The sequence below is a fragment of the Sinocyclocheilus rhinocerous genome, unplaced genomic scaffold (genome assembly GCF_001515625.1).
Source record: "Sinocyclocheilus rhinocerous isolate Xijiao unplaced genomic scaffold, SAMN03320098_v1.1 scaffold241, whole genome shotgun sequence".
Taxonomy (NCBI): domain Eukaryota; kingdom Metazoa; phylum Chordata; class Actinopteri; order Cypriniformes; family Cyprinidae; genus Sinocyclocheilus; species Sinocyclocheilus rhinocerous.
The window spans coordinates 3,181,274-3,204,376 of record NW_015659312.1 but is presented as its reverse complement, the minus strand read 5'-3'; the positions used below and the strand labels follow the sequence as shown (position 1 = coordinate 3,204,376).

The window sequence follows — 23,103 nt, the reverse complement described above, 5'->3', positions numbered from 1 at the left end:
GTGTGTGTGCTTAAATATGTAGTTTATGAAGACACAAATGTATATAATTAATGTGTGGTATTACAATGAAAACATGGTTTTAAAAACATGTATTACAAGGAAAACACTTCCTGTGTCCTCATAAACCAAATGGCTTAAAAAAACATACAAAACTATGTTTTTTTGAAAAAAATAAAAAAATAAATAAAAAGTAGTTTTCTGTGAATAGGGTTAGGGTATAGAAAATATAGTTTACCATTACCATTACACCTATGGAGAGTCACCGTAAACCACATAAACAAGTATGTGTGTGTGTAGATACATTCATATATGCCCATGCATGGTTAGCTTTGCTCTCGACAATCCCAGACAAATTAGGAGTGATGGAGGAAGACAGAGAAAGCGCAGCCATGTCAGTGTGCATGTGTGCGTCTGCACTGAAATGTCACAGCGTGGATCGATGGGGCTTAATGAGGACCGCAGTCCTGATGTGGTCAGAATCCTCCAAAATGATCTGAATCTGTCCCCCAGCTCAATCCCATACCTGAAGCCCAATGCATTGGGGACCCTGGCCAGAATCCCCCCCATACACATACAAATATTAGGGTACTTGAGGGTATTAGGTTGTAAAGACACCTGGCACGTTGATGCTTTTTCAACTTGACAAAGGGGGAGTCCCTCGGTCTCATCCGGAGTCCTGACAACAAACACAAGCTTCAAGAGAAAAACACTTCTGATGCTTTTACACAGAGGTGAACAGAAAAACGACACACTTCCACTCAAATAATCAGAAGGGTTTTTTATGATTTCAAAGTGCTGAACAGAGCCTCCAGTGAACCAAAGAGAAAAAAACTAAAACCAAGAGACATTGAAAAACATGTTTTTTTTTCGTCTTTTTTTTGTTTCTTCTCCAAAAAAAACAATGCACAATTTGTACCACAAGATTTGAAAAAGCTATCAGATAAAAACACTTCAAAATATTAGTTTTGTATTGTGTATATATATATATTTATATAATTTGTACTTCCTCATCTGTTCAAACTGCTGCCGTATGATAAAGTAAGCGAGAACGCCTAGTCAGTAAGTGTGTTCAAGCCCTTGTGGAGCCGGCAGTCTTTGCAAAATAAATACAAGCAGTGGTGAGAAGGAGAAAACCATGCATATAATCCGTTTTTACTTTTTTGTACATATAAAAGACATTTTTGCAACAATGTCCTCCATATTAATAAATGGCGTAGACAGTATAAACATACAAAAATTAGCATGAACGCGGAATGTTTCATTCCTCTCTCTGCACCTGCGTCTCACCTGCCTTATCCTCCTCCTCTTCCTGTTTTTTTAAGTGCTCAAAGCCCAATTCTTTTTAGTCTGTTATGCTACCACTAAAATCCCTTGGTTTTTCATAATAATAATAATAATAATAAAAACTACAGTAATTTCAAGTCTGTGGAACTTCGTCGTTAAAAAGTTAGTGCGCAGACTGGGCTAAATCATCTCAATTGAAACCGTTACCTTACAAGGCGCGTCTTAGTATTAAAATAATTTAGAGTTTGAAATAGGACTGAAACAAACACACACACTCTCTCGTTCTCTCCTCTCTCATTTCGTTTACAATAGCACTTAGTAAATTGCACTTGTTTGCAGGTTTCTGGGGTGTGATCAACTGTGATTCTGGACATTAATGCACTCTGTCGTTCTGTCTGTGTGGCGAAAGCCTCCCTCAGAGACACTCCTACATGTTTTCACACACACATCCACTTCGTTTCTGCCAACGACAGTTGATATGTCATAATCTGGCATCTGAAGCTGGCTTTTTGGATCCGTGCGTATGTGTGAAAGGACAGTTTGCGTGCACTTGTGTGTTTGTGACTGTATGTTTGTGATGAACACAACTGCTGTCATTGAGGTGGATTGTGGTGGAACTTTTGGACTGCCTGCAAAGGAGCCACACACGCACACACATACACACATTCTCGCACTGTAATACTTCTATTGAGCTATAGGCATCGTGCTCGTTTCCAACTCGTTACATCAGATATGCTCAAACCCTGCCTCATATTTACCTCATCTGTTCAAACTGCTGCCGTATGATAAAGTAAGCGAGAACGCCTAGTCAGTAAGTGTGTTCAAGCCCTTGTGGAGCCGGCAGTCTTTGCAAAATAAATACAAGCAGTGGTGAGAAGGAGAAAACCATGCATATAATCCGTTTTTACTTTTTTGTACATATAAAAGACATTTTTGCAACAATGTCCTCCATATTAATAAATGGCGTAGACAGTATAAACATACAAAAATGAGCATGAACGCGGAATGTTTCATTCCTCTCTCTGCACCTGCGTCTCACCTGCCTTATCCTCCTCCTCTTCCTGTTTTTTTAAGTGCTCAAAGCCCAATTCTTTTTAGTCTGTTATGCTACCACTAAAATCCCTTGGTTTTTCATAATAATAATAATAATAATAAAAACTACAGTAATTTCAAGTCTGTGGAACTTCGTCGTTAAAAAGTTAGTGCGCAGACTGGGCTAAATCATCTCAATTGAAACCGTTACCTTACAAGGCGCGTCTTAGTATTAAAATAATTTAGAGTTTGAAATAGGACTGAAACAAACACACACACTCTCTCGTTCTCTCCTCTCTCATTTCGTTTACAATAGCACTTAGTAAATTGCACTTGTTTGCAGGTTTCTGGGGTGTGATCAACTGTGATTCTGGACATTAATGCACTCTGTCGTTCTGTCTGTGTGGCGAAAGCCTCCCTCAGAGACACTCCTACATGTTTTCACACACACATCCACTTCGTTTCTGCCAACGACAGTTGATATGTCATAATCTGGCATCTGAAGCTGGCTTTTTGGATCCGTGCGTATGTGTGAAAGGACAGTTTGCGTGCACTTGTGTGTTTGTGACTGTATGTTTGTGATGAACACAACTGCTGTCATTGAGGTGGATTGTGGTGGAACTTTTGGACTGCCTGCAAAGGAGCCACACACGCACACACATACACACATTCTCGCACTGTAATACTTCTATTGAGCTATAGGCATCGTGCTCGTTTCCAACTCGTTACATCAGATATGCTCAAACCCTGCCTCATATTTACACTATCAGGCGCAAGAGCAGAGATAAAAAGCGCTTATATGTTTGGTTTCTCCTCAGACACATTTGTTTCCTGTGAGGATTTAGGGACTCATGGGAAATCGAGTTCAGTGTCACTGTTAGCTACTGGCTCTGCTCCTCCCAGGGTGAGTTTATAGCCGCTGTGGGCGTGTCTGAGTGAACTTGTGGGCGTGTCAGTGGTTTGCAAAAAGGGGCATGGTCATCAATAGGGCAAGGTGTCCAGAAACCTATCGATGAGTGGTGGGGGCGGGACCAGGTCCTCAAGCTTCAGGTAGAAGATCCTCTGTAAGCCTTGCGTACGCTGAGTTCGAAGCTCCGTCCTCAAACTCAGCACAGCTCCCACTGGGGGTGGAGCCTTGCCAGTTGAAGCCACGCCTCCTGCGCTGACCGAGCTCAGATGATCTCGCAGGCAGCAGATTAGTTTGGATTGCAGTTCCTCCACTTTTTTAGGCTCCTTCAGACCAGGACATTGTTCTAAAATGAGAGGAAAGAGGCTGAGTGGTTTTAAATATTGGTTCAAATGCCACTATAACTGTTCACTCGCACCACTGAAACACACACCCAATACACACATCACTTACTCTAACAGTAACAATATCTGCAGTTGGTTTGGGAATCAGGAATCCTTTTTTATTCACAACCGGTCCCATTTTTGAAAAGGTAATGAAACCAAAAATTTTTTGTGACATTTGAATCACCGATGCTGATAGATCACTAAACATATAGAGTGCCCAGTGCTGTTCTACAGTAGGTTTAAGAGTGGGTTAAGGTGTAAGGAATGGGTCAACATTGTAATTATAAATGTAATTACAGATGTAATTACAAGCAGGTATTTTTTTTAAATATATGTACAATGAAAAAACATGTATGTAAACAATAAGTGCATTGTGCCAAATGATCAATTTAAATGTATGTGCATAGTAGTTAAGGCCACTTAATATAAAGTGGGACCAATATTTTTACTAAGTTAATACTTTTTTAAAATGATATATTTAATTATAAATGATATATTATTATATCAAATAAATATGAATATATAATACATTATATAATTATATTAAATTAATAATAATAATATTACATATTATTCAATACTATTTTTTTCTAATGATTCCCATCCCTTAATCAGTCTAGTGTGTATTTCTTTCACACTTCACACAACTCCATGTGTGTGTAAGTCCCCACAGAATGGTAGAACAGCCATGGAGCGGAAGTGCAAAGGGATGCTGGCTTGCTTTGGACATATCTGTGTGTGTGTGTGTGTGTGTTCCAAATCTATGTGCCTAGAGCAGCTCCATTGTCACTGCATTCAGCCTATGTCCTCTCTCACTCTTACTGTTTTTTTCCCCTTGCTCTCTCTGTCTCTCTCCCTCTCTCCTGGGGGATGATCAATGGCGCTCTTTCACCACGGACACTTTTAGAAGGTCGATAGACTGAGTGGAGGAGTGGAGAGAGGGAGAGAGAGAGCTAGAGAGGAGAGGTAGGGACCCGAGCTCTGCTGAGTAGCGCTCAATTTCTCTACAGAGTTAAGTGCTGCTCCATGGGGGCTACCAAACACACACACGCACACACACATATTTACACACAACACTGTAGATTGTGGCTGAAAAAAGGGAGGTGAAGATTGGGCACTGGATGGGCGACTGAGTAAATTGATTGACAGATATATCTCTCTCTCTGTTTCTTTTTCCACACTTAAGTGTTCTTGCTGTCTTTAAAATTAACATAAGATCAAAATTGTTCCTATCTTGATCCTTTTAAAATGTTTTTCCCAACATTAACATGTTACTATTCAAATTTACTTTAATGGAAAAATGTGAATATCACAAAAACTTTTTTTTTTTTGCAAATAAAGCAGTGCAAATACAGAAGCATGTGGTTTTACTTCTCTGAGCAAATTATCCAGTCGCATGAATTTTATTTATGTAAAAATCTGAATATCGCAACATTTTTGTGAATAAAGCAGAGTTTTTATCCAACTTGATATTTTTTCTGTAAGTGTAAATCACATGAACTATTGAATATAATCTACACAAAAAAATCTGTGATATTTACTTCTAAATGCAAATTATTCAGTCACATGACATTTGAGGACTTTTTTAAAAAGGCATCCATAAATTTATTCAGTAAGTTTGTTTCCAGTATAATCTATGCGCATGTTTTCTTACCCCGCCCCCCCAAAAAAAATGTATCCACCTCAAGTTAGCATAAAAGATTTTTATGCACATTTTTGAAAATTGAATTACAACTCTATGTTTCCATCCAGCATTATTTTATGCAATATTCCAAAACACGTGGATAGAAACCCAGCTGTCTTTATTCTCTTAATGCTTGCCAGAATGTGCCTGTGTTTCTGTGTGTGTGGCGGAAAGTGTGTTTGTCTGTATATAGGTCGACCTGCTGTTTAGCCTCTGTGTTAATAATGCATGGTAAGACTCAAGCACCTGCTGACCCAAGCACACACACACACTGCCTTACTTTGTTAACCAATAATCAACTATCTCCACCTGCACTCAAAGAGGAGATGCACACAAACCTCACACCATCTCTGTGTCTCTGCTCTGTGTGTGTGTGTGTGTGATTAATGGGGATTATTTCTGCTGTCCAGGTAAACCTAATATCTGTCAGCACCTGCCCCACACCTGTGATCACTGTGACGACCGCTAGCAGCGGGACAAAAGAAATATACAAATACAAGAGCGACAACAGGAAAAAGCAACCGGGAGGAAGTGACAAGTGTGTGAAATGCATAGAAAGGGATTTCACAGTGTATTTCAGAGGTTGTGTGTTACCTGTGAGCAGCACAAGGGCGCACAAGCAGGAGAACGCAGGCATGTCAAGGTTGAGACTCTGCAGGTGAGTGCTGAAGTCTCGGATGGAGTCCAGCCACTCGCCGAAGCCGCGCAGGCACTGCAGCCGGTGAAGGACCAGGCCTGTGCAAAACACGAACTTCTCATCCGCCAGCAAAGACCTGAGCAAAAGAGAGGGAGAAGGGGTTTAGATGAAGAACTGTTGTTATTTATACTGCTTCAAGGTGCCGTTTGAAGCCACGAGTTCAGTCGCAGCCTTTCATCTTTTAATTAATCGCCGTTCTTCTCGTTCCCTTCAGAACAGGTACGTTTCAATTTAGCAAGCCTCTAATTCTGTACGTAGCCACACGCTATCAGAGAGCACACAGTCGCACACACACACACACGCTGATTATCACCTCTCTCTGATTCATGTGATGACGATCTGCCCTTCGATTGGCTGCCGAATCTGTGTTTAAGGCATACTGCACGGAAACAATTACCATAGCGACAAATGAAAGCCAGTACAGGGAAGAGCACATCAAAGATAGGAATGGACCTAATTATGCCAAGCTTTCCCAATTAAAGCTTTTAAAACATTCCTGAGATTATACTCTTTATTTCTCTCTCTCCCTCTCTCTCTCTCTCTCTTGGGTCTGGCCTTATGTGTTGGAGGGTTCTGGGTCAAAGCAGTAAAGTTTTATCTTCATGGTCTCACTGTATTCGCACGAAAATCATTTGTGTGAAATTGCAGCGAAACACCCAAACACTCACTCTCCACTCGTCCATCTTCTTCTCAATCCACTTATCCTCTCTCTCTCTTTTTCTCTTTTGGTCTGTCTTCAGCCCTTCACTCTCAACCCTGCAATTTAGGAAGAAAAACTTCCTCTCGTTTTTCCCGTAGAGTGCTGGCTTCTGCTGCGTGAACTGTTCTTCATTAGTCTGCACGAAAACACACACTCGTATAGACGAGGAGAGGAGAGGAGGAGTAATGGAAAGGGGATGAAGGGAAATATGGTGAGGAGGAATATTCAAGAGTCATCTTCCGATCTGCTTTTGAAGCCCAGAGGGGTAAATAATTAAAATGTGTGCTTCATTAATGCAGTCTAATGGTTTTACACCACTACACATGAATGCATATATACAGAACCCACAGACACGGCACTGGTGATATTATATTGGAAAATGAGCAGCATTTTACCCTATTCACTCCAGGAGAGCACTTGAAGTGAGTACTATGAAGGGCGCAGGGCTCTTGTATGTGGGTGTCTGGAACACTCTACATGAAAACATACATCACCGTTTCTTTATTTTGAAGTGGAAAGTTACCTTGATAACAGAAATATGTATGCTAAAAACTATTCATTTATTGTTTGTTTTCTTATGTATATTTATTGATATTAATATTCTTTTTTGATGATATGAATTTTATTATTTTTTTATCTTTAAGATCATGGTTGAAGCAAATAAAAGAATATTGACTCTTTGTGTCTTAAACTAAAATGCATTTTAAGCAGGCTATCTTCCTGTGTCACATTTGATTAAAAAAATAAAAATAAGTAAAAAATATACAAGGAATATTTTCAGTTAATATATACTACCATTCAAAGTTTGGGATTTTTTAAAGACATTAATACTTTTATTCAGCAAGGACGCATTACAGTGTTACAAAAGATTTCTATTTCAAATAAATGCTGTTCATTTGAACTTTCTATTAATCAAAGAATCCTGAAAAAATGCTTCATGGTTTCTACAAAATATTAAGCACCACAGCTGTTTTCAACATTAATAATAATAATAAATATTAGTGTCTTAGAACGATTTCTGAAGGATCATGTGACACTAAAGACCGGAGTAATGGCTGCTGACAACTCAGCTCTGCCGTCACAGGAATAAATTACATTTTTAAAGTTATTCAAATGGAAAACAGTTATTTTAAGTTGTAATTATATTTCACAATATTACTGTTTTACTATATTTTCATTTAAAAAATGCAGTCTTGGTGAGCATAAAAGACTTCTTTCAAAACTTTTGAACGGTAGTGTAGTAGGCAATACGAGAGAAAGTGAAGGTTTGACTATAGGTTTTAAAAAGAATCACGAGGATGCGCCAACCAGGTTCACATTTTCATAAACAGCGAAATTACTACCTTGCATGTACCCTTCACTAACAGTCATGTGGAAGGGCCCTTCATGAAGGGTTTGCAATCAGTCCATTATCTACTGCTGCCATAGAGAATGGGAAAACAGGAAGTGAACGCTCCTCATTATTACAGAACAAAATTAACAACAGCACCCTTGAGGAGGAAAACACAGACATTCCTTTTAAATTTGCATCAGAAGCTTAGTCGTCTCTTTGCGTCCATTCATTCGTTAGCCTCAGTGCGGCGCAAAGAATATGTGCATGTGTGAGCCACATCATATACCATTCTCTGGTGTGGGTTTTGGTGGTGTATAGTCTATTTTCAAAATATGTGAGAACCGTGAACGTTTGTGAGCGGAAAATGTGCAAAATTTGCCCTTATTGTGAAGTCTCCACACATTTACGCATATCTTGTGAGTTTTCGAGTGTCCGTGACGTAAGCCCGGATGAATCCCCCCACTTAAATGAGTCAGAACCCAAGTCTGCAGCTCCCTACTGAGGCTGTGACGCCACCACCCACTGCCCTCCCTCCCCACACCTGCTCCTACACCATCAGAGAGGGAGAGAGAAACACAGAAAGAGCACCAGAGCTAGTTAAACAGGGAGCAGCTGAGCTGAGACAAAAATCCACTTCCTGTTAAAGCAACATCAGAATGTCACTGAGTCACTGAAACACACACACTTCTACTTAAAGTCAAGAAACAACAGGTTACTTCTAGTCTGGATGCAAACTGTTTCAGCCTTGCGAGTAAAACAGAAATGCAACATAATTTGCTGAATGTAATATAAGTGATCATCAAAACAGAGCTGTTTCTGCCACACATAATGTCTTGGGAGGGAGAGGTGGTTAGGCCGGGCTGTTAAACAATAAACTTAAATAAGTGAATTCCACAGGATCTTCCACACAGTGTCCATAGTAACCTTACAGTGCTGAACAGAAAGCAAGAACTCATGCTCACACACAGACACACACACACACACACACACACACACACACACACACACATACATACACTCGTTGTATAGGAAGTCACAATGTAACTAACAGTGACTGCAGCATATTACAGAAAATAAATCATGACACTGCCTGTGAATGACTTCTTTCAGTCATAATGATACATTACACATGCCAATTTTTAAACCAGAATGAAAATCGTAAGAGACTTGTGAGACATCACTAATAGCAAGTCATAGAAAAAATCTGACAGTTGCTATGAGATATTATGAGTGTAAAGTCAGAGTGTAATCACTATAACTACCGTTTCCTCCCACAGCTGTAGCCATTCTGACGAGAGCTGAAAATGTCTAATTAGGATATTATTACAGGCTCTATTTTCTGTATTGTATTACATACAGAGTATTTGCTTGTGGGGTTGGGTGATATAGTGAATATTAATGACATTTTGCTCGTAATATTATATTAAGCAACATTGTGAACATTGTGATGATTTTGATGCACTGTTTGGAGTCCCTGATTAAATTTCAGTAGCAAAAAAGAGATTAGAGTTGAGTTTGATTCATTCCTGTGAATCACTTCAAACTGTTCATTTCAACAAATTGATTCATCATAACACTGACATAACATAATTTGCTGCTTATTAATAGTTAGTAAGGTAATTGTTAAGTTTAGGTATTGGGTAGGATTAGGGATGTAGAATATGGTCATGCAGAATATGTGCTTTATAAGTACTAATAAACAGCCAATATGTTAATGATAGGCATGCTAATTAGCAACTAGTTAATAGGGATAATTGGTCCCTATACTAAAGTGTTACCGAAATTTTTTGGATAGATTTTTCTTGCATTTCACATCTTACATTAAACATTTTTAAATCTTGGCTCTTGGCTACAATGATTGTTCTTCTGATTAAAAACAAATATATATTGAGAAATGGAATTTAAATAAAAAAAATATTGGGAACGATTATATTGTTGTTCTACATCTTGAATTTTACATTGTGAATATATTTGGCTAAAGTGACTGGGTGAAAAAAATGTTATCGTGCTTGGTGTGAACGGGCCTTAACGCTGCGTGTTTCTAATAATTTCAGGGGACCTTTAAAGCAATATTAGGTAAATGTATAAATACTGAGATATATACAGCACATAATCAAAGGGTTATGAATTTAAGGTTGTTTTTTTTCTATATTGCCCAGCTCTATTATTATGGATGTTTTCATGTATGCTGAAGATTGTACTTGCCAACTTTTTCAGAGCCCTAAATTCTACATTGGAAGAATGTGCAATGTGAGATCTCTGTGTATCTGCATGTACCTGTTGGCGAGGCGGAGCACAAAAAGCTCAACGAAGGCAGAGTCAATGAGCAGGTTCTGGTCATCGTGGTGAAGCTCAGAGAATCCAGGCAACTGTTCGGCCCAGCAGCGCGTCACCTCCATGGAGCCGGTTAGCACTCTGTAGAACATCTGGATCTGCTGAGACTCAGATAGACCCACTGGCTCCACAACACTGAACTACAGGAAGAGAGAGAGAGAGATGAGTATGCCACACAAATCACAATCACTCATTTTTATGTGATACCAATGGATGGTGAACCCTCTGATGCATGACATCCACTATAGTGGACTAATCTTTGCATTTTATTACCATTCAAGGAAAAGATGCTGGGTCTAAAACATCATGACTAATCACATTGGACACTTTCTCATTGTTCTAAATGACTGTCCTCTTTATATGCGATTGTATTGCTATTTATGACTTTATAAATTCAAAACGGCTGAAAATAAAATAAAATAAATGGATGGTTATATTGTTGTTTTAAAATATAACTTTTTTGTTTTGTAATTTAATAATTCATACATCAAAAGGTTAAATAACGATTTGTTTCAAATGATCCTAGACTGATGCAAGGATTCCTTTACACTCAGGTACCTGATTGTAGTCTAGTTCTCGTGGTGTAGACTGGGAATAGGCCCGCACTAGTGCGTTCAGCAGGCTGAGGGGAGGTGATGGGGGCGAGGACTCTGGCTGCAGGGGACTCTTTGGTTTAGATGGCAAGCGACCTCTCCTCCCCTTCAGGTTGTCTGTGCGCACCACTGTGTCAAACACAAACAAACACGTATTTTAGACAATGCACAGGTCCACACGTAGTTAAAACATCCAAATATTACTATAGATTAATATTATTCAAACCTTATGATGTAATTCCACACATACACAAATGGTTACTGTGTATTTGAACACCAATGAGCAATATTGTGTTGCTAAATTATACCTCATAGTCATTATACCAATCCCTAGGAAAGTAAGAGTATTGTGCACTTCTGTTTAGTAGTTTTAAATAAAAGTTTCTTTCCTTCTTTTTCTATGCCTCTCAACAGTGCTTGACTGACCAGTAGGGGGCAGCTGAAATCTGCACGATTGCAGGTCTCGGAGGGAACGGGTGAGCGAAGGTGAGATATAATAAGAACAATGGATGTCTGTCCTAATCTCCGGCCGATATGGATAAGATGATCAAAGGTGTGATCTTTTTAAATCACATGGTATTCATGCTTAAATTCTACAAGAATTAAATGTCCCCGTGAAAGCATGTGCCTGTGACTGGCCTGTGTGTTGTGTTATTACCGGTTCTGAAGCTGATGATAGGCTGTGATTACAGAGGCGAAGTACTGCCGGTAAACACCTTCATTATAGTTTAATTCATGCATGCATACTAACCAACCAAACCAGCTACGCGTCAAATCTGTATTAATCCATGGCACTTCTTGAGCGTAGTGTGTGCATCTGCGGGTTTTAAGTCATTAAGATAAAGAGTGTCTATCTCCTATGCATCAGTCTCTAACCAGAGGTCCATCCGAGGTCATATGCACCAGGGCCTATTGTGTGATAATTGGTTTGAGTGGCTTGGCCAGACATACTATAGGTGTGTGTGTGTGTGATTGTGTTTGATACCTTCTTTCACCATGCCTACACTGAGACACTTCTGGAAGCGGCAGTATTGGCAGCGATTTCTTCTCCTTTTGTCCACAGGGCAGTTTTTACTGGCCAAACACACGTACTTCGCATTCTTCTGCACCGTCCTCTGCAGCCACCGACAATAAAAAGAGTAAAAGAAGAGAGAAGAAAAACAATAAGCTAACAGGTCTAAACATTTTATTTATTTAATTCGATCCTGTTTTTTGCTAAGAATTAAAAAGGAAGTTTGCAGGTCAGATTTTAATTACAGTGTGAAAAAGCTCTGGCTCCATCAGGATAATTAGATAAAATTAATTTCCCAACATGCCTTGCCTGCAGGAGGGACAATTTTATTAGCGCAAGCTACTGACAATGAAGATCAGTGCAAAGCGTGCTGAGGCTGCTCCCGCGAGACATCCCGCGCTGCGTGATAAAATTGTTTGTGAAACTCGCGGGTCAGCTCACGGCACCTCAGGGTTTTGGCGGATCGTGCCTCTGCAATAAGCCCCCCAGGAGTTGTTTTCTCCTCGGCTGGATATGCGCGATTATTGCTGACCTTATTAAAATGAAATAAAAACGATCTGCGAGTACTCGCGCCATTAAAAAACATAGCAAAGAGGAAAAAGACTTTGTGCATGACAATGCTAAGGTTCAGACATCAAGTGCACGTGCTAATGGTAAGCCAAAAGATTAAGCATTTGCGTGAGACTGGTAAATTCTGTGGTGATTAAGGTAATATCCAAAACAAACAAAAACAATGCTTTAACAAGCTACAACTGCGGTCAATTCAATAGCACTAAAATGTACATCAACACTGTTGGTTTCATTGTGCAGTTATTTAATTAGCAAGGCTGCTAGTAGTTAAAATGAATAATAATAATAATAAAAAAACAAAGTGGGAAACATACTCTTCATGATAGTAACTAGGTATGACTTTCACTATCTTACACATATATATATTTTTAAAGTTTAATGCCATCTTTGTTTGTTATGTGGCTAGCAGCTAATGGCTAATGGTGCCCTCTGATTATGCTTTTTTGCCTTTATTTTTTAAGATAAGTTAATCTAACTTTAATTTTTGGTTTGTATTAAAACATTTTGAATAAAAACTATTTAAAAAAACATACACACGCAGCTGTTTCCAACAGGTGTAAATGAAAATCAATTAAAGCACCTGCGTTTCCCAGGAAGCTGGAATTTTACCATCAGGTGAAGTTAAAACACTCACCCACACACACGTTATCCATGTGATTTGCACGGTTTCTCATATTTCACTTAAATTGAACATAAAACTACCACAGCGGCCGCGGTAGAGTGCACTAATCTCCCAGTGGGCACGCAAATGCACTTGTTATCTAGGAGAGTCTACTCAGTTACAGCTACATTCACACTGATTCAGTATGACTTGATTAAAATACAACCTGTGGAGCACATCATCTCGATAACACCCTGGGCTTAGTCGGAAAAAACGCACCCACCACGCCGTTTCCCCCTGCACCACATGCACAAGTTATCTGAGTGCAACTCCATTCTATACTGTGACAGATTCTGTCTGTCGGTCACAGTCAATTGTACGGTCCACAAAACAGAGGTTTTATTGCTGCAGGAGCTCACTAGATGAATAGACATCTCATGATCATAAAATAAGATAAACAGCTGTACATATGATGGCCATTAAGTGACTGAAACAGTTTCTGTGGGTGTACGTGCATGTGTATTTGTATTTATTTATGCTCTAAACGATGTCACAGTACAAAACTGTCACGGTTAAAACAGTTTTCTGACTTAAATGGAAAAAGGACATTTTAGGTTACATTGTAACTTTTATGAATATGTCTATCAATTTCTGCCCACAAACAAATGGCAAAAAGCTTGAAAATCAAACACTACACTCTTAAAAATAAAGGTTCCGAATGGATTTTTACAGCAATGCCATGGAAGAACCATTTTGGGTGAACAATTCTTAAAGAACCATTTTTACTTAACGTGAAGAACATTTTAATAATCAGAAGAACCCTTTTCCACTATAAAGAACCTTTTGTGCATTTAAAAGGTTCCATGGAAGGTTCCAAAGGATCTTCACTGAACTATTGATGCCTTTATTTTTAAGAGTGTATGACAAATAAAAAAACGAAAACCTACTATTATTGTTGAACTACCATAATTCTCTCATGCAAGCACACAAAGATACACACACACACACACAGAGTTGCGGTCCAGTGCACAGCAGGGTCCGTAGGGTTGGTAAAGACAAGCAGTTGTGGATTCATGACATGTAACGTGCTAATGGCCATGTCGCACATTAAAACCCCTTAGGGAACCTTTATCCCCCTCTCCTCTTCCTCTCCTCCCCTAATCAGAGATGATCAGACTATCTTCTCTTGCCCTTTCCTCTGGGTGTGTAATTAGACGTGTATGTATGGCTGTTCAATAGGAGAGGTGGAACTGGGTCACCATTAATTGGTTAAGTGTGTGGATTGCACACTTAGACTGTATTATAAGATGACTATGTCTGTGAATGAAGCACATTTTATTGTGATTATTACTCAGCACTCTATAAATGCCATAATGCTGACACAAATGCACATTTATCTTTGTTGCAACTGATTTAATCAACATAAGCTAACAGAAAGTGCTGGAAATGAGTTCGAATTCAGTTGCGAGTAAAGTGCTGTTAAACTTTTAGTCCAGTGGAGTGGGTTGAATGTGGAGGTTTTGTGAATGAGCGAGCCTGTCTTGACCCTCTATTAGGTAAATATTCATAATAAATATTCTCACTCGGAGCACGTTATGAGTCACAGCAAATTACAAATCAAATAAACGGTGTGAAAATAAGTGGTGTGAGCGAATGAGCAAGACAGAGAGAAAAGATTTTGTGTGCTGAAATTGGCAAGTTATTTACTATTTTTCATTGTGAAACAGCAGAACAGTTTGTATTCAGATGTAAAATAGAACCATAAGTGAAATGATTTAGTGCCTGATAATGAACATAAAAAAATGCATGCACACACCATTAAAAATGTATCTTAAAAACTAATGTACTAGGAATCAATGTGCATAAATATCACAATGAACTCTATTGTATAAAACACATTTATGAGAAATTTTTAAAAGAGCATTAGCAGACTGACAAAGGATATACACTGCCACACAATACACCAGCTTGCATTAAAATTCACCTGCTAATATTTATATTGTGAGTTAATGAGTTGCCTGAGATAATTAAATGGTGAGCGTGTTTTGTGAGTTGGGGGTGAGTACGAGTGTGTGTGTATGCATAAAAATAAGTATGCTGATCATCTAAGACTTGCCAGTGTGCATATGTCATTGTTTGGGGATGTCATTTGTGTGTATGCATGTGTGCCTGCGTTGCAGTAATGGCTACAAAGCCTCAGGCTTACCAACCCCTGCTTTTATTAATTACTAAATAAAAACTAATTGTGAAACTAATTGAAAAGAGGCATAATTTATTTCTGCACCAGACCACAGGCCATTTCCAATTATTTTAGCTCTGCCACTCTCGCTCCTTCACTTTCATTGTCAGTCTTTCAGCATAGTCTCTGAATATTTTAAACCTTCTCGCTGTTTCTGTAATATTAACCTGAGCAAATTAAAAATTACTTTTATCCAAAAATGTGAAACAAATGTCAAATATAGGTTAAATTCATTGTAAATGTTAAATTAAATCTTTATACGCTAGATTCTCCTCAGTCTGTGAGTGTGTGTGTTTCTGGCTACAGCTCTAAGCTGCTGTATTTTAAGTGTGCGCCGCTGTCACACCTCTCACTGGTCACCGAGGGAAACGACCCTCACAGACGCCGTGGCAACCGCCGCTCAGACGATTTGTGAGAGCACTCAAAGACGCTCACACACACACACACACACACACACACACACACACATACACACATTCACATTCAGTACAAACAAGCCAATACTTCCGTGAAAAGGCTGAGCAAACCACAGTTGCACCTCTGAAACTGAAATTAAACATTCTTTCAGTTTTTGTGCACAAATTATTTTCTGTACAGCCTCAAATGGTCGTATAGACCTTATACTAACCCCCTCTTCAAATTAAACAACAAAAACACACACAGCTCACTGAAGAATTGCTATTCACACGGTGGGCTTTAACCTTGGTTCAAACGCCTGCGGAGTGCGTTACAGTGATTGGTTAACCCTGAGCCTCACACTCAGAGAATGAGGTGCGATCGGTGTAGAGCAGTGTGAGGCTCTTCAACCAAGAGCTCCTTTCAAACCAAGAACAAAACTAATGACCACTAATGAATACACAATTAACAAACACTACCCTGGCCACACTGCTACATAAGAGATGGGAAAAAAAACACTAACCGACACATACTGTACAATAAAGCACAAGTACAATCCTCTTACAGTCCATTTAATGACAGACACACTCAGATACATAATGAGACATGCTATTCAAATAAGCACACACTGAGGAACACGTATCAATCAACATAAACTGCAAACTCCCACGTCAGCTTCACAATACTACAATCATATGCAATAGTATGAATAAATGTAAAGCATTAAGGGAAATCCAAATGAGAGATTACCTCCGGCAAGTACTTCCAGTCAGTTTCAGCTGACCTCAGCTTGTTTAGTTCTTTTAAATAGTTCAGTTAATTGTGTTGTGTTTTAAAGAGATAGTTCAACCAAAAAAGAAGATATTATGAAAGAAATGTCATCTGTTTTTGTTCATACAGTAAAAGTCAGTGGGGTCTTAACCAGGGGCAGAGGCCCACTGGGGACTTCAATCAATTTCCAAGGTGATCGCAGAATGACTTAAAAGTATTTAAATTAATAAATTATTATTGATCTATTAAAATAATCTAAATTGTTACAAATCTAATAAATGTAAACTGAAATGTAAACCGAAAATATATCTTTGTTTACCCCTCAATAACTTTTTTTTATTGAAGAACATACAGTTCTTGAACAGATGAATCTTGGTTAATTATTTCAGTTTCTGTTAATAAAACAAGTTTAAAAACAAGCAGCTTTGTCATAATTACAGCAGAAATACAGAAAATATCTTAGAACTACTGGTCTAAAACAACATGGGACCCCTCTAAACTATATTGCATGGACAAAAAACACTGAAACATTTTCCTAAATATCTTCTGTTGTGTTCCACAGAACAAAGTCGTACAAAAAGGAGGTGAGTGAATGATGACAGAACATTTTTTTTTGGGTGAACTATCCTTTTAAAGCCCAAGTACACGTGCGTCAGTCACTGTGCAGTGGAATATTTTAGTTTAAGATATTAACTAAAAGCTCCTTGCGTATGATCCTCCTATTTACATTCAACAGAACGTCTTGTATGATTCTTTCAGTGAAAGTGTATGTCAATAAGGATTATTATGCATTTGCAATGGAATACTCATGTAAATAGTAGTGACAGTGATGGAATTTGGGTGCGTATGTATTCGATCTGATCGAGAATTATTATAAGAAAACGAAAGTGCTGCTGGGATGCTTAATTCTTACCTTAAAGAAGCCTTTGCAGCCCTCACAGGTGCGCACACCGTAGTGCTGACAGGCCGCATTGTCTCCACACACAGCACAGCTACCTTCTCCAGAGCTGGTGCGACTGGGTGGCGATGGCAAACTCTCTCCCAGAAGCTGCGGGCAATGGCCCATGCCAAGAGAGCGGAACGCCAGGCCTCCCGGCTTACCCATGTTCAGGGGGTACATGTGTGAGTGCACATGTGAGTGTGTGTGCGTGTCCAGGCTGGGTGGCACATGTGAAGAAGAAGAGGATGAGGAAGGAGAGTGTTCAGGGCGCAGTGGAAGGCCAATGGCGGTGTCGTAGCCGCTGGTGGAGGGTGGTGCCGTCTGCTCGTAGAAATGAGGGAAGCGAGGGCTCTTCAGTGGACCTTCAATCAGGCAGGGCTGGGGCACAGGGGGAAGACTGTGTTCATCCCACAAGAAAGAGCTGCTGGGTGGGCCGGAGTGAAGCGGCGTGGGGGGCGTTGAAGGGGGCGACTGCTTAAAGTACATGGAACTCCCAGCTATTGCTTCGTCGGATGGTGCCATGGTTGGGTAAGACTCCTCCTCCTTCTTGATAGGGCGTTGAGGAGGGAGCTGATACAGACAGGAGGGTTTCGGCTCAAAGCCACCCTCCACAAACACATTAAAACTGGGTAGGGAAGTGGTGGCAGCCGCCGCCGAAATCTCCCCCCCACCAAGCTCAAACTTTGTGTAGTCTGTCGCCATGAGGTCAGCACTGTAGTCACCATGGTAACCAAAGGACTGGGCGGAGTAGCTGGACCCATGAGGTGCAGGGCCGTACTGGGCCTGAACGCAGGGCATGTCTAATGAGACGTGAAGAGAGGGAGAGAAAAACGAGAGAGATTTATCATATTGCCTTTTGGCTCAATTTTGTCTTCAGGTGTACAGAGGATGTGATGTCAAACATATTTCAGTACTATTTTGTTAGTGCCAAGTTAGTAGAAACCCCATTCACCTGGAAACATGGGTTAGGCTGTGAGCTGGTGGGCACACATGCAAAAAATAAATAAATAATGCATGTCTCAGACCTGGCTTGAATTCACCTATAATAAAACATCTGAATTAAAGGAAATTCTGTCATCATTTACTCAAAGATATTTTTACTAAGTCATGAAAGTGACATCTCCACTGAAGAAAGAAATTCCTACTGGTTTAGAACACGAGAGTGAGTAAATGATGACAGAATGATCATTTCTGGGTGAGCTATCACATTAATAATGATCTAAATTATTAAAATGTTTCCTTAATGTCAGCAGTTGTAGTTTACTTTCTGGACTTGAATTTCATGCCACTCTTGTGAGCAAACACCGTCCAACCCATCTAGCACACATAGGCTATACCTACACTTGACTCACAAATCATTCTTTTATTATCCATAATCAGTCCTTATATTTCATAATTATAAATATTCATAGATGTAAACATGCACAAAACAATGTGCACAACTTGTTAAGACAGAAAAAGATGAGTTTATTCACGCCTAAAAGTTGTAACCAAAACGCTTTTAGATATTCATGATGGATTAACTCTGTTAATTTAATGTGCACCAAGCAACTGTTGAAATAAAATTATCTTATTAAAAGCCACGAGGAACTCCCCTGTTAATCGTAGTAGTCTGTATCTTGAGCCAGCTCTGCGCTCCAGGAAAACCATATTGCCAGCGCGGGTTCTCAGAGTTATATAACCTACAACTGTGCGTCTTGACACAGCTGTTTATGAGCGCATCTTTGCAGAGCTACCTGAGTCGGCGAGGAGATGTGTGTGCGTGTCCTTTGTTTGCTTATTTTCCCTAGGTGGGGAAGTGTACACAGACCCGACGTCGGATTGACGCTGCTGCGTAGTGACTTCATAATCCTTATGCCTCCAACACGTCATGTGTGTTTAGTAAAATCAAGAGGCTTATCAATTATGAACGCTTCTTTACCTGATGACTCGGACCGGTGCGCGCGCGTTCCGTTTCCTATGCACGTCGCTGGCTATGCATACAAACGCATATTGTGGCATACAGCATCACGGATAACAGTGAGTTTAATGTCAGCAGACATTTCTGTCACACCAGTGGATTCATAGGATAATGCACATGAGCAGATCGGGCTTACCTTAAATAAACTTTTTTTTCTCAATTCAACTTTCTTCCTAGAATTGATTTGTTTTGTTTATTTTTTATTAAAACAACTTTAAAATTCCTTGTTGTCCAGCTTACTTTATTAATTCTAGTAATAAAAGTTCATGTTGCTATATTATTTTTCTCCATGTATTACTGAATTTTACATTTGTACTATGAACTTGTTCATTGTAATCCAAATTGGATGTCAAGAGAAAGTAGGCAAATCTTTTATAATTAAAAACAAAAAACAAAAAAAAACCAAATATATATATATATATATATATATATTGTACATATTTCAATGCGCATATTTTAGACGACTTTTAGGGGCGTAAAGTAAAAAGAATCTCTGTCACATTTGGGCTGTTCTTGCGCGACCCAAATAGTGTTTTAGCGCCCCTAGCGCAAATAGCTAGCCATCAACTATATTAAAAATGTTTTAAACAAAAAACATTTTTGTGATATATTTGAGAAATCTAGAAATCTAAAATAAGGCAGATAAATATTGCCAGTAGTTACATATGTTTTGTCCATGTATCGTTCGCTACAGACAGTAATCGAGCAGCTGTTGCTATGGTTACCTCCTCAAGCACATGCGTATCTGTTTGCGAGCGTATACATTTGGTGCACTCTGATTAACTTGTTATCTAATAATCTAACTTGTACATTGGAAAGCCTATTTGGTGAAACTTATATAAAAGGTAACAACCTTCTATAAAAAGAAAATAAACTTTAGGCTAGTTTTAACTTTATTTGGGAGGTAGGCCTAAATTTATTTGGATAATTTATAATAGCCTATTCCCAATTCGCACCTTGACATAGGCCTATATATAGGAGGAGAGTTTTACGTCAAAGTGAGTGAGTGGGTGGGATAAGGTGCGACCCCTTCATCGTCATGGATACTGATGGAGGAATTAATGGTTTGAGGTCAATCTGTCCCGTGCTGGATGGAGCAAGTGAGTCAAACTTTTTTTTATAGCCTAACATTGACATCTTACACCACTGTCACCACACTTGAGATATTACACTTTCTTTTTCTTTTCTTTTCTTTCTTTCTTTCTTTTTTCTTTTTTAAAGTTTATAACTTATTTTATTCTCAATCTAAATCTGCAATATTTTTAAACGATACCGATCCAATTTTTTTAAAAACTAAAAACACTTAGTAAAAATCTGTCAGCCAGCGATATAGGCACAGATATGCTGATAAACAAAAAATAGTTTTGGAATTTGAAGACTGCAAATAACTACGGCATTTATCCAATCAAGGTTTGGGTGTCTTTTTGACACACTTAAGGCCAGCTCAACTTATGTAAGACTAGACAAATCCTTATACAAAAAAAAGCAGGACTTGACTTTCTGTCTGACTCTGTATCTCTCGTGTGTATCCGTTTATGGTTTGTTTGTGCACGTGCAAACCCCAGAGCACGTCGATTTTCTACCTCAGCTCCACATTTCACCATGACACGGATAATAAAAATGAAAACGCAGCCAACCTAACGTAAAAAGTCGAATTATTAAAAAGGTCTAGACCACATAAAGTCATACTGAAACGATGCTTTACAGCTGTGTATGTGTGTGTGCGTGCGTGCACCAGACAGAGAGCCCCACACAAATACACACGCAGGCTTATAGAAAGCGCTTTAGAGGGATAAAACAGTTGCTAACCTCGAGGTGTGCATTTTAGATGGACAAAATGCAGCTGTTCCAATAACTGTGATCGCTTGTTCATTGTCAGAGTGCCATAGATCTAACAAACAAAAACATCAACGACATATAAACAAATAAATAAATAAAATAAATAAATATGACACGCTAACCAGTATGAATTTGCTCTTGAAACAAACAAGCATCAGTGGAACACAGGCGGCACAAATACAAACTTCCACTTTCCACACTAAGACAACAAAGACAATGTATTCTAACAGCAGCACACGAGGTTGCTATGATCATGAAGAACAAAGTGTGTTATGATGCAATTGGTAGGGTGCAAATATAAAATGTAAGAGCTATAATATAGATTGCGCTCGTTCCATGAATTGGAACACAAATGCATGCTTTTTCAACCATATAAATGTACAACGACCATCTGCGCGACTCATGTTTTAAACAGAATTAAATGCAATTTGCTGAGAAATGTACAGAGAAACGACAATGCCTTTAAAATCAGTTATTAGTCCGGTTATTTGCATTTATTTTCGGGACAAACCTCTCAATTACAAAAAATAAATAAATTTGTTTCAACTTTCAGAAATTCTAGCCATATTAATAAATTGTTGCTTTAATTATACAGACCAAAAACTTTGTTTTATTATCATTTTAACAGATGTAATGTATAAAACATTTCACAGAGATTTGCTGAAATTTCCAAGTTTCCAAAGACAAACCAAAATGATATAACAGCAAACGTTCACCGTCAACAAAAACGTTGTTATCTTACTACCAGTCGATTTACATTGAGTAAAGGTGGTGTTGTTAAAACTACATAATTATTATAGGCTAGCTTAATATAAACGGTTTGAATATGCAATCGTACACATAAAGTATGTGTGGAAAAGCTCTCCAGAGTCAAGAGAGATTTTTACAGAGACTTGTGGTACCTGATTGGCCTTTTGCTCGCTGAATCGTGGTCGGTTTCTCGGGTGGAAGCTGCACGCGTCTGGGGTTCGGGGCTGCTTTAGCACACGCGGCGGGTGAGGTATCCGGTAGCCGAGACTCAGACCTGGGCTGCAGGCGCTCTTCCGAACCGGTGTCTGGAATCGGGAGCAGAATGATTTAGTTCACAACTACATAAAGTCACACACACACACACACAAACAAACAGGGAACTGGCAAAATAATAGAGAGATTAGGTTAAACTTTTTTTATTTTTTATTTGCAAGTGTGCAAACTATTAAACAATGGATAAAGGTTACAAGAGCCTTCAGGCATATATACACCCAAAATATATGCAGCTAAGTTTTTTATATATAAAAATCTAACCCCTTAAACATTTGCATGAAAAAAGAAAATGAGTTGCAAAAGGTCATACAAATTTGTTCACTGGTATTTTGTATTTCTTAGAAAATCACACTAAATATAAGGAAATGTTCAAAGTATGTTACCTGTAAAATGCTATTCACAAATATTGAAATATTACTTGGCCAAAAAAGTTGTGGATTCTTTTTTATATAGGAATAATAAAAATAAAACTTTGACAACGATACAAATCGCAGCCTTTGGAAACAAACCAACATTTATCAAAAAAGGAAATCCCAGCAGAAACAGCATAACATTTGACAAGATTATCTTGCATCACACTCGATGGAAAAGCAAATAACAAGTGAAAAAATGCATTAAAGTCAATAGGTAATATGCATTCTTTAGGCACAAAAATAACAGAATCTCACACGTCTCCAAATACAATATATAATGGAATAATTAATTTTTCCTTCTGTTTCTGCATTCGAGCATGGAGGAGTACAGTTCTGGGCGGCTGATAAAAGATATTGCCTTGCAGTTTTTTTATTCCATTAGCTCAGAA

The 23,103-nt window shown here is 38.8% G+C and overlaps 1 protein-coding gene across 4 annotated transcripts; it reads right to left on the bottom strand.

Annotated features, from left to right (window-relative positions):
• Positions 1–875: 875 nt before the first annotated feature.
• On the bottom strand, positions 876–22,330 carry LOC107723503 (nuclear receptor subfamily 4 group A member 3-like). 4 transcript variants are annotated; one of them, XM_016532166.1, is made up of 9 exons: positions 22,166–22,330; positions 21,249–21,330; positions 17,453–18,279; positions 11,936–12,065; positions 10,916–11,079; positions 10,301–10,497; positions 5,888–6,066; positions 2,043–3,569; positions 876–1,006 (listed from the first exon to the last, which is right to left on the bottom strand). In XM_016532166.1, the coding sequence occupies exons 2-8, from the start codon at positions 21,310–21,312 to the stop codon at positions 3,298–3,300; spliced, it is 1,833 nt and encodes a 610-aa protein (XP_016387652.1). In that variant the 5' UTR covers positions 21,313–21,330; positions 22,166–22,330; the 3' UTR covers positions 876–1,006; positions 2,043–3,297. The 4 variants fall into 4 exon arrangements, with proteins under 4 accessions (XP_016387652.1, XP_016387653.1, XP_016387649.1 ...); XM_016532167.1 differs by having other exon boundaries at positions 22,181–22,330; XM_016532163.1 differs by having other exon boundaries at positions 876–2,042; positions 3,079–3,569; positions 22,181–22,253.
• Positions 22,331–23,103: the final 773 nt, after the last annotated feature.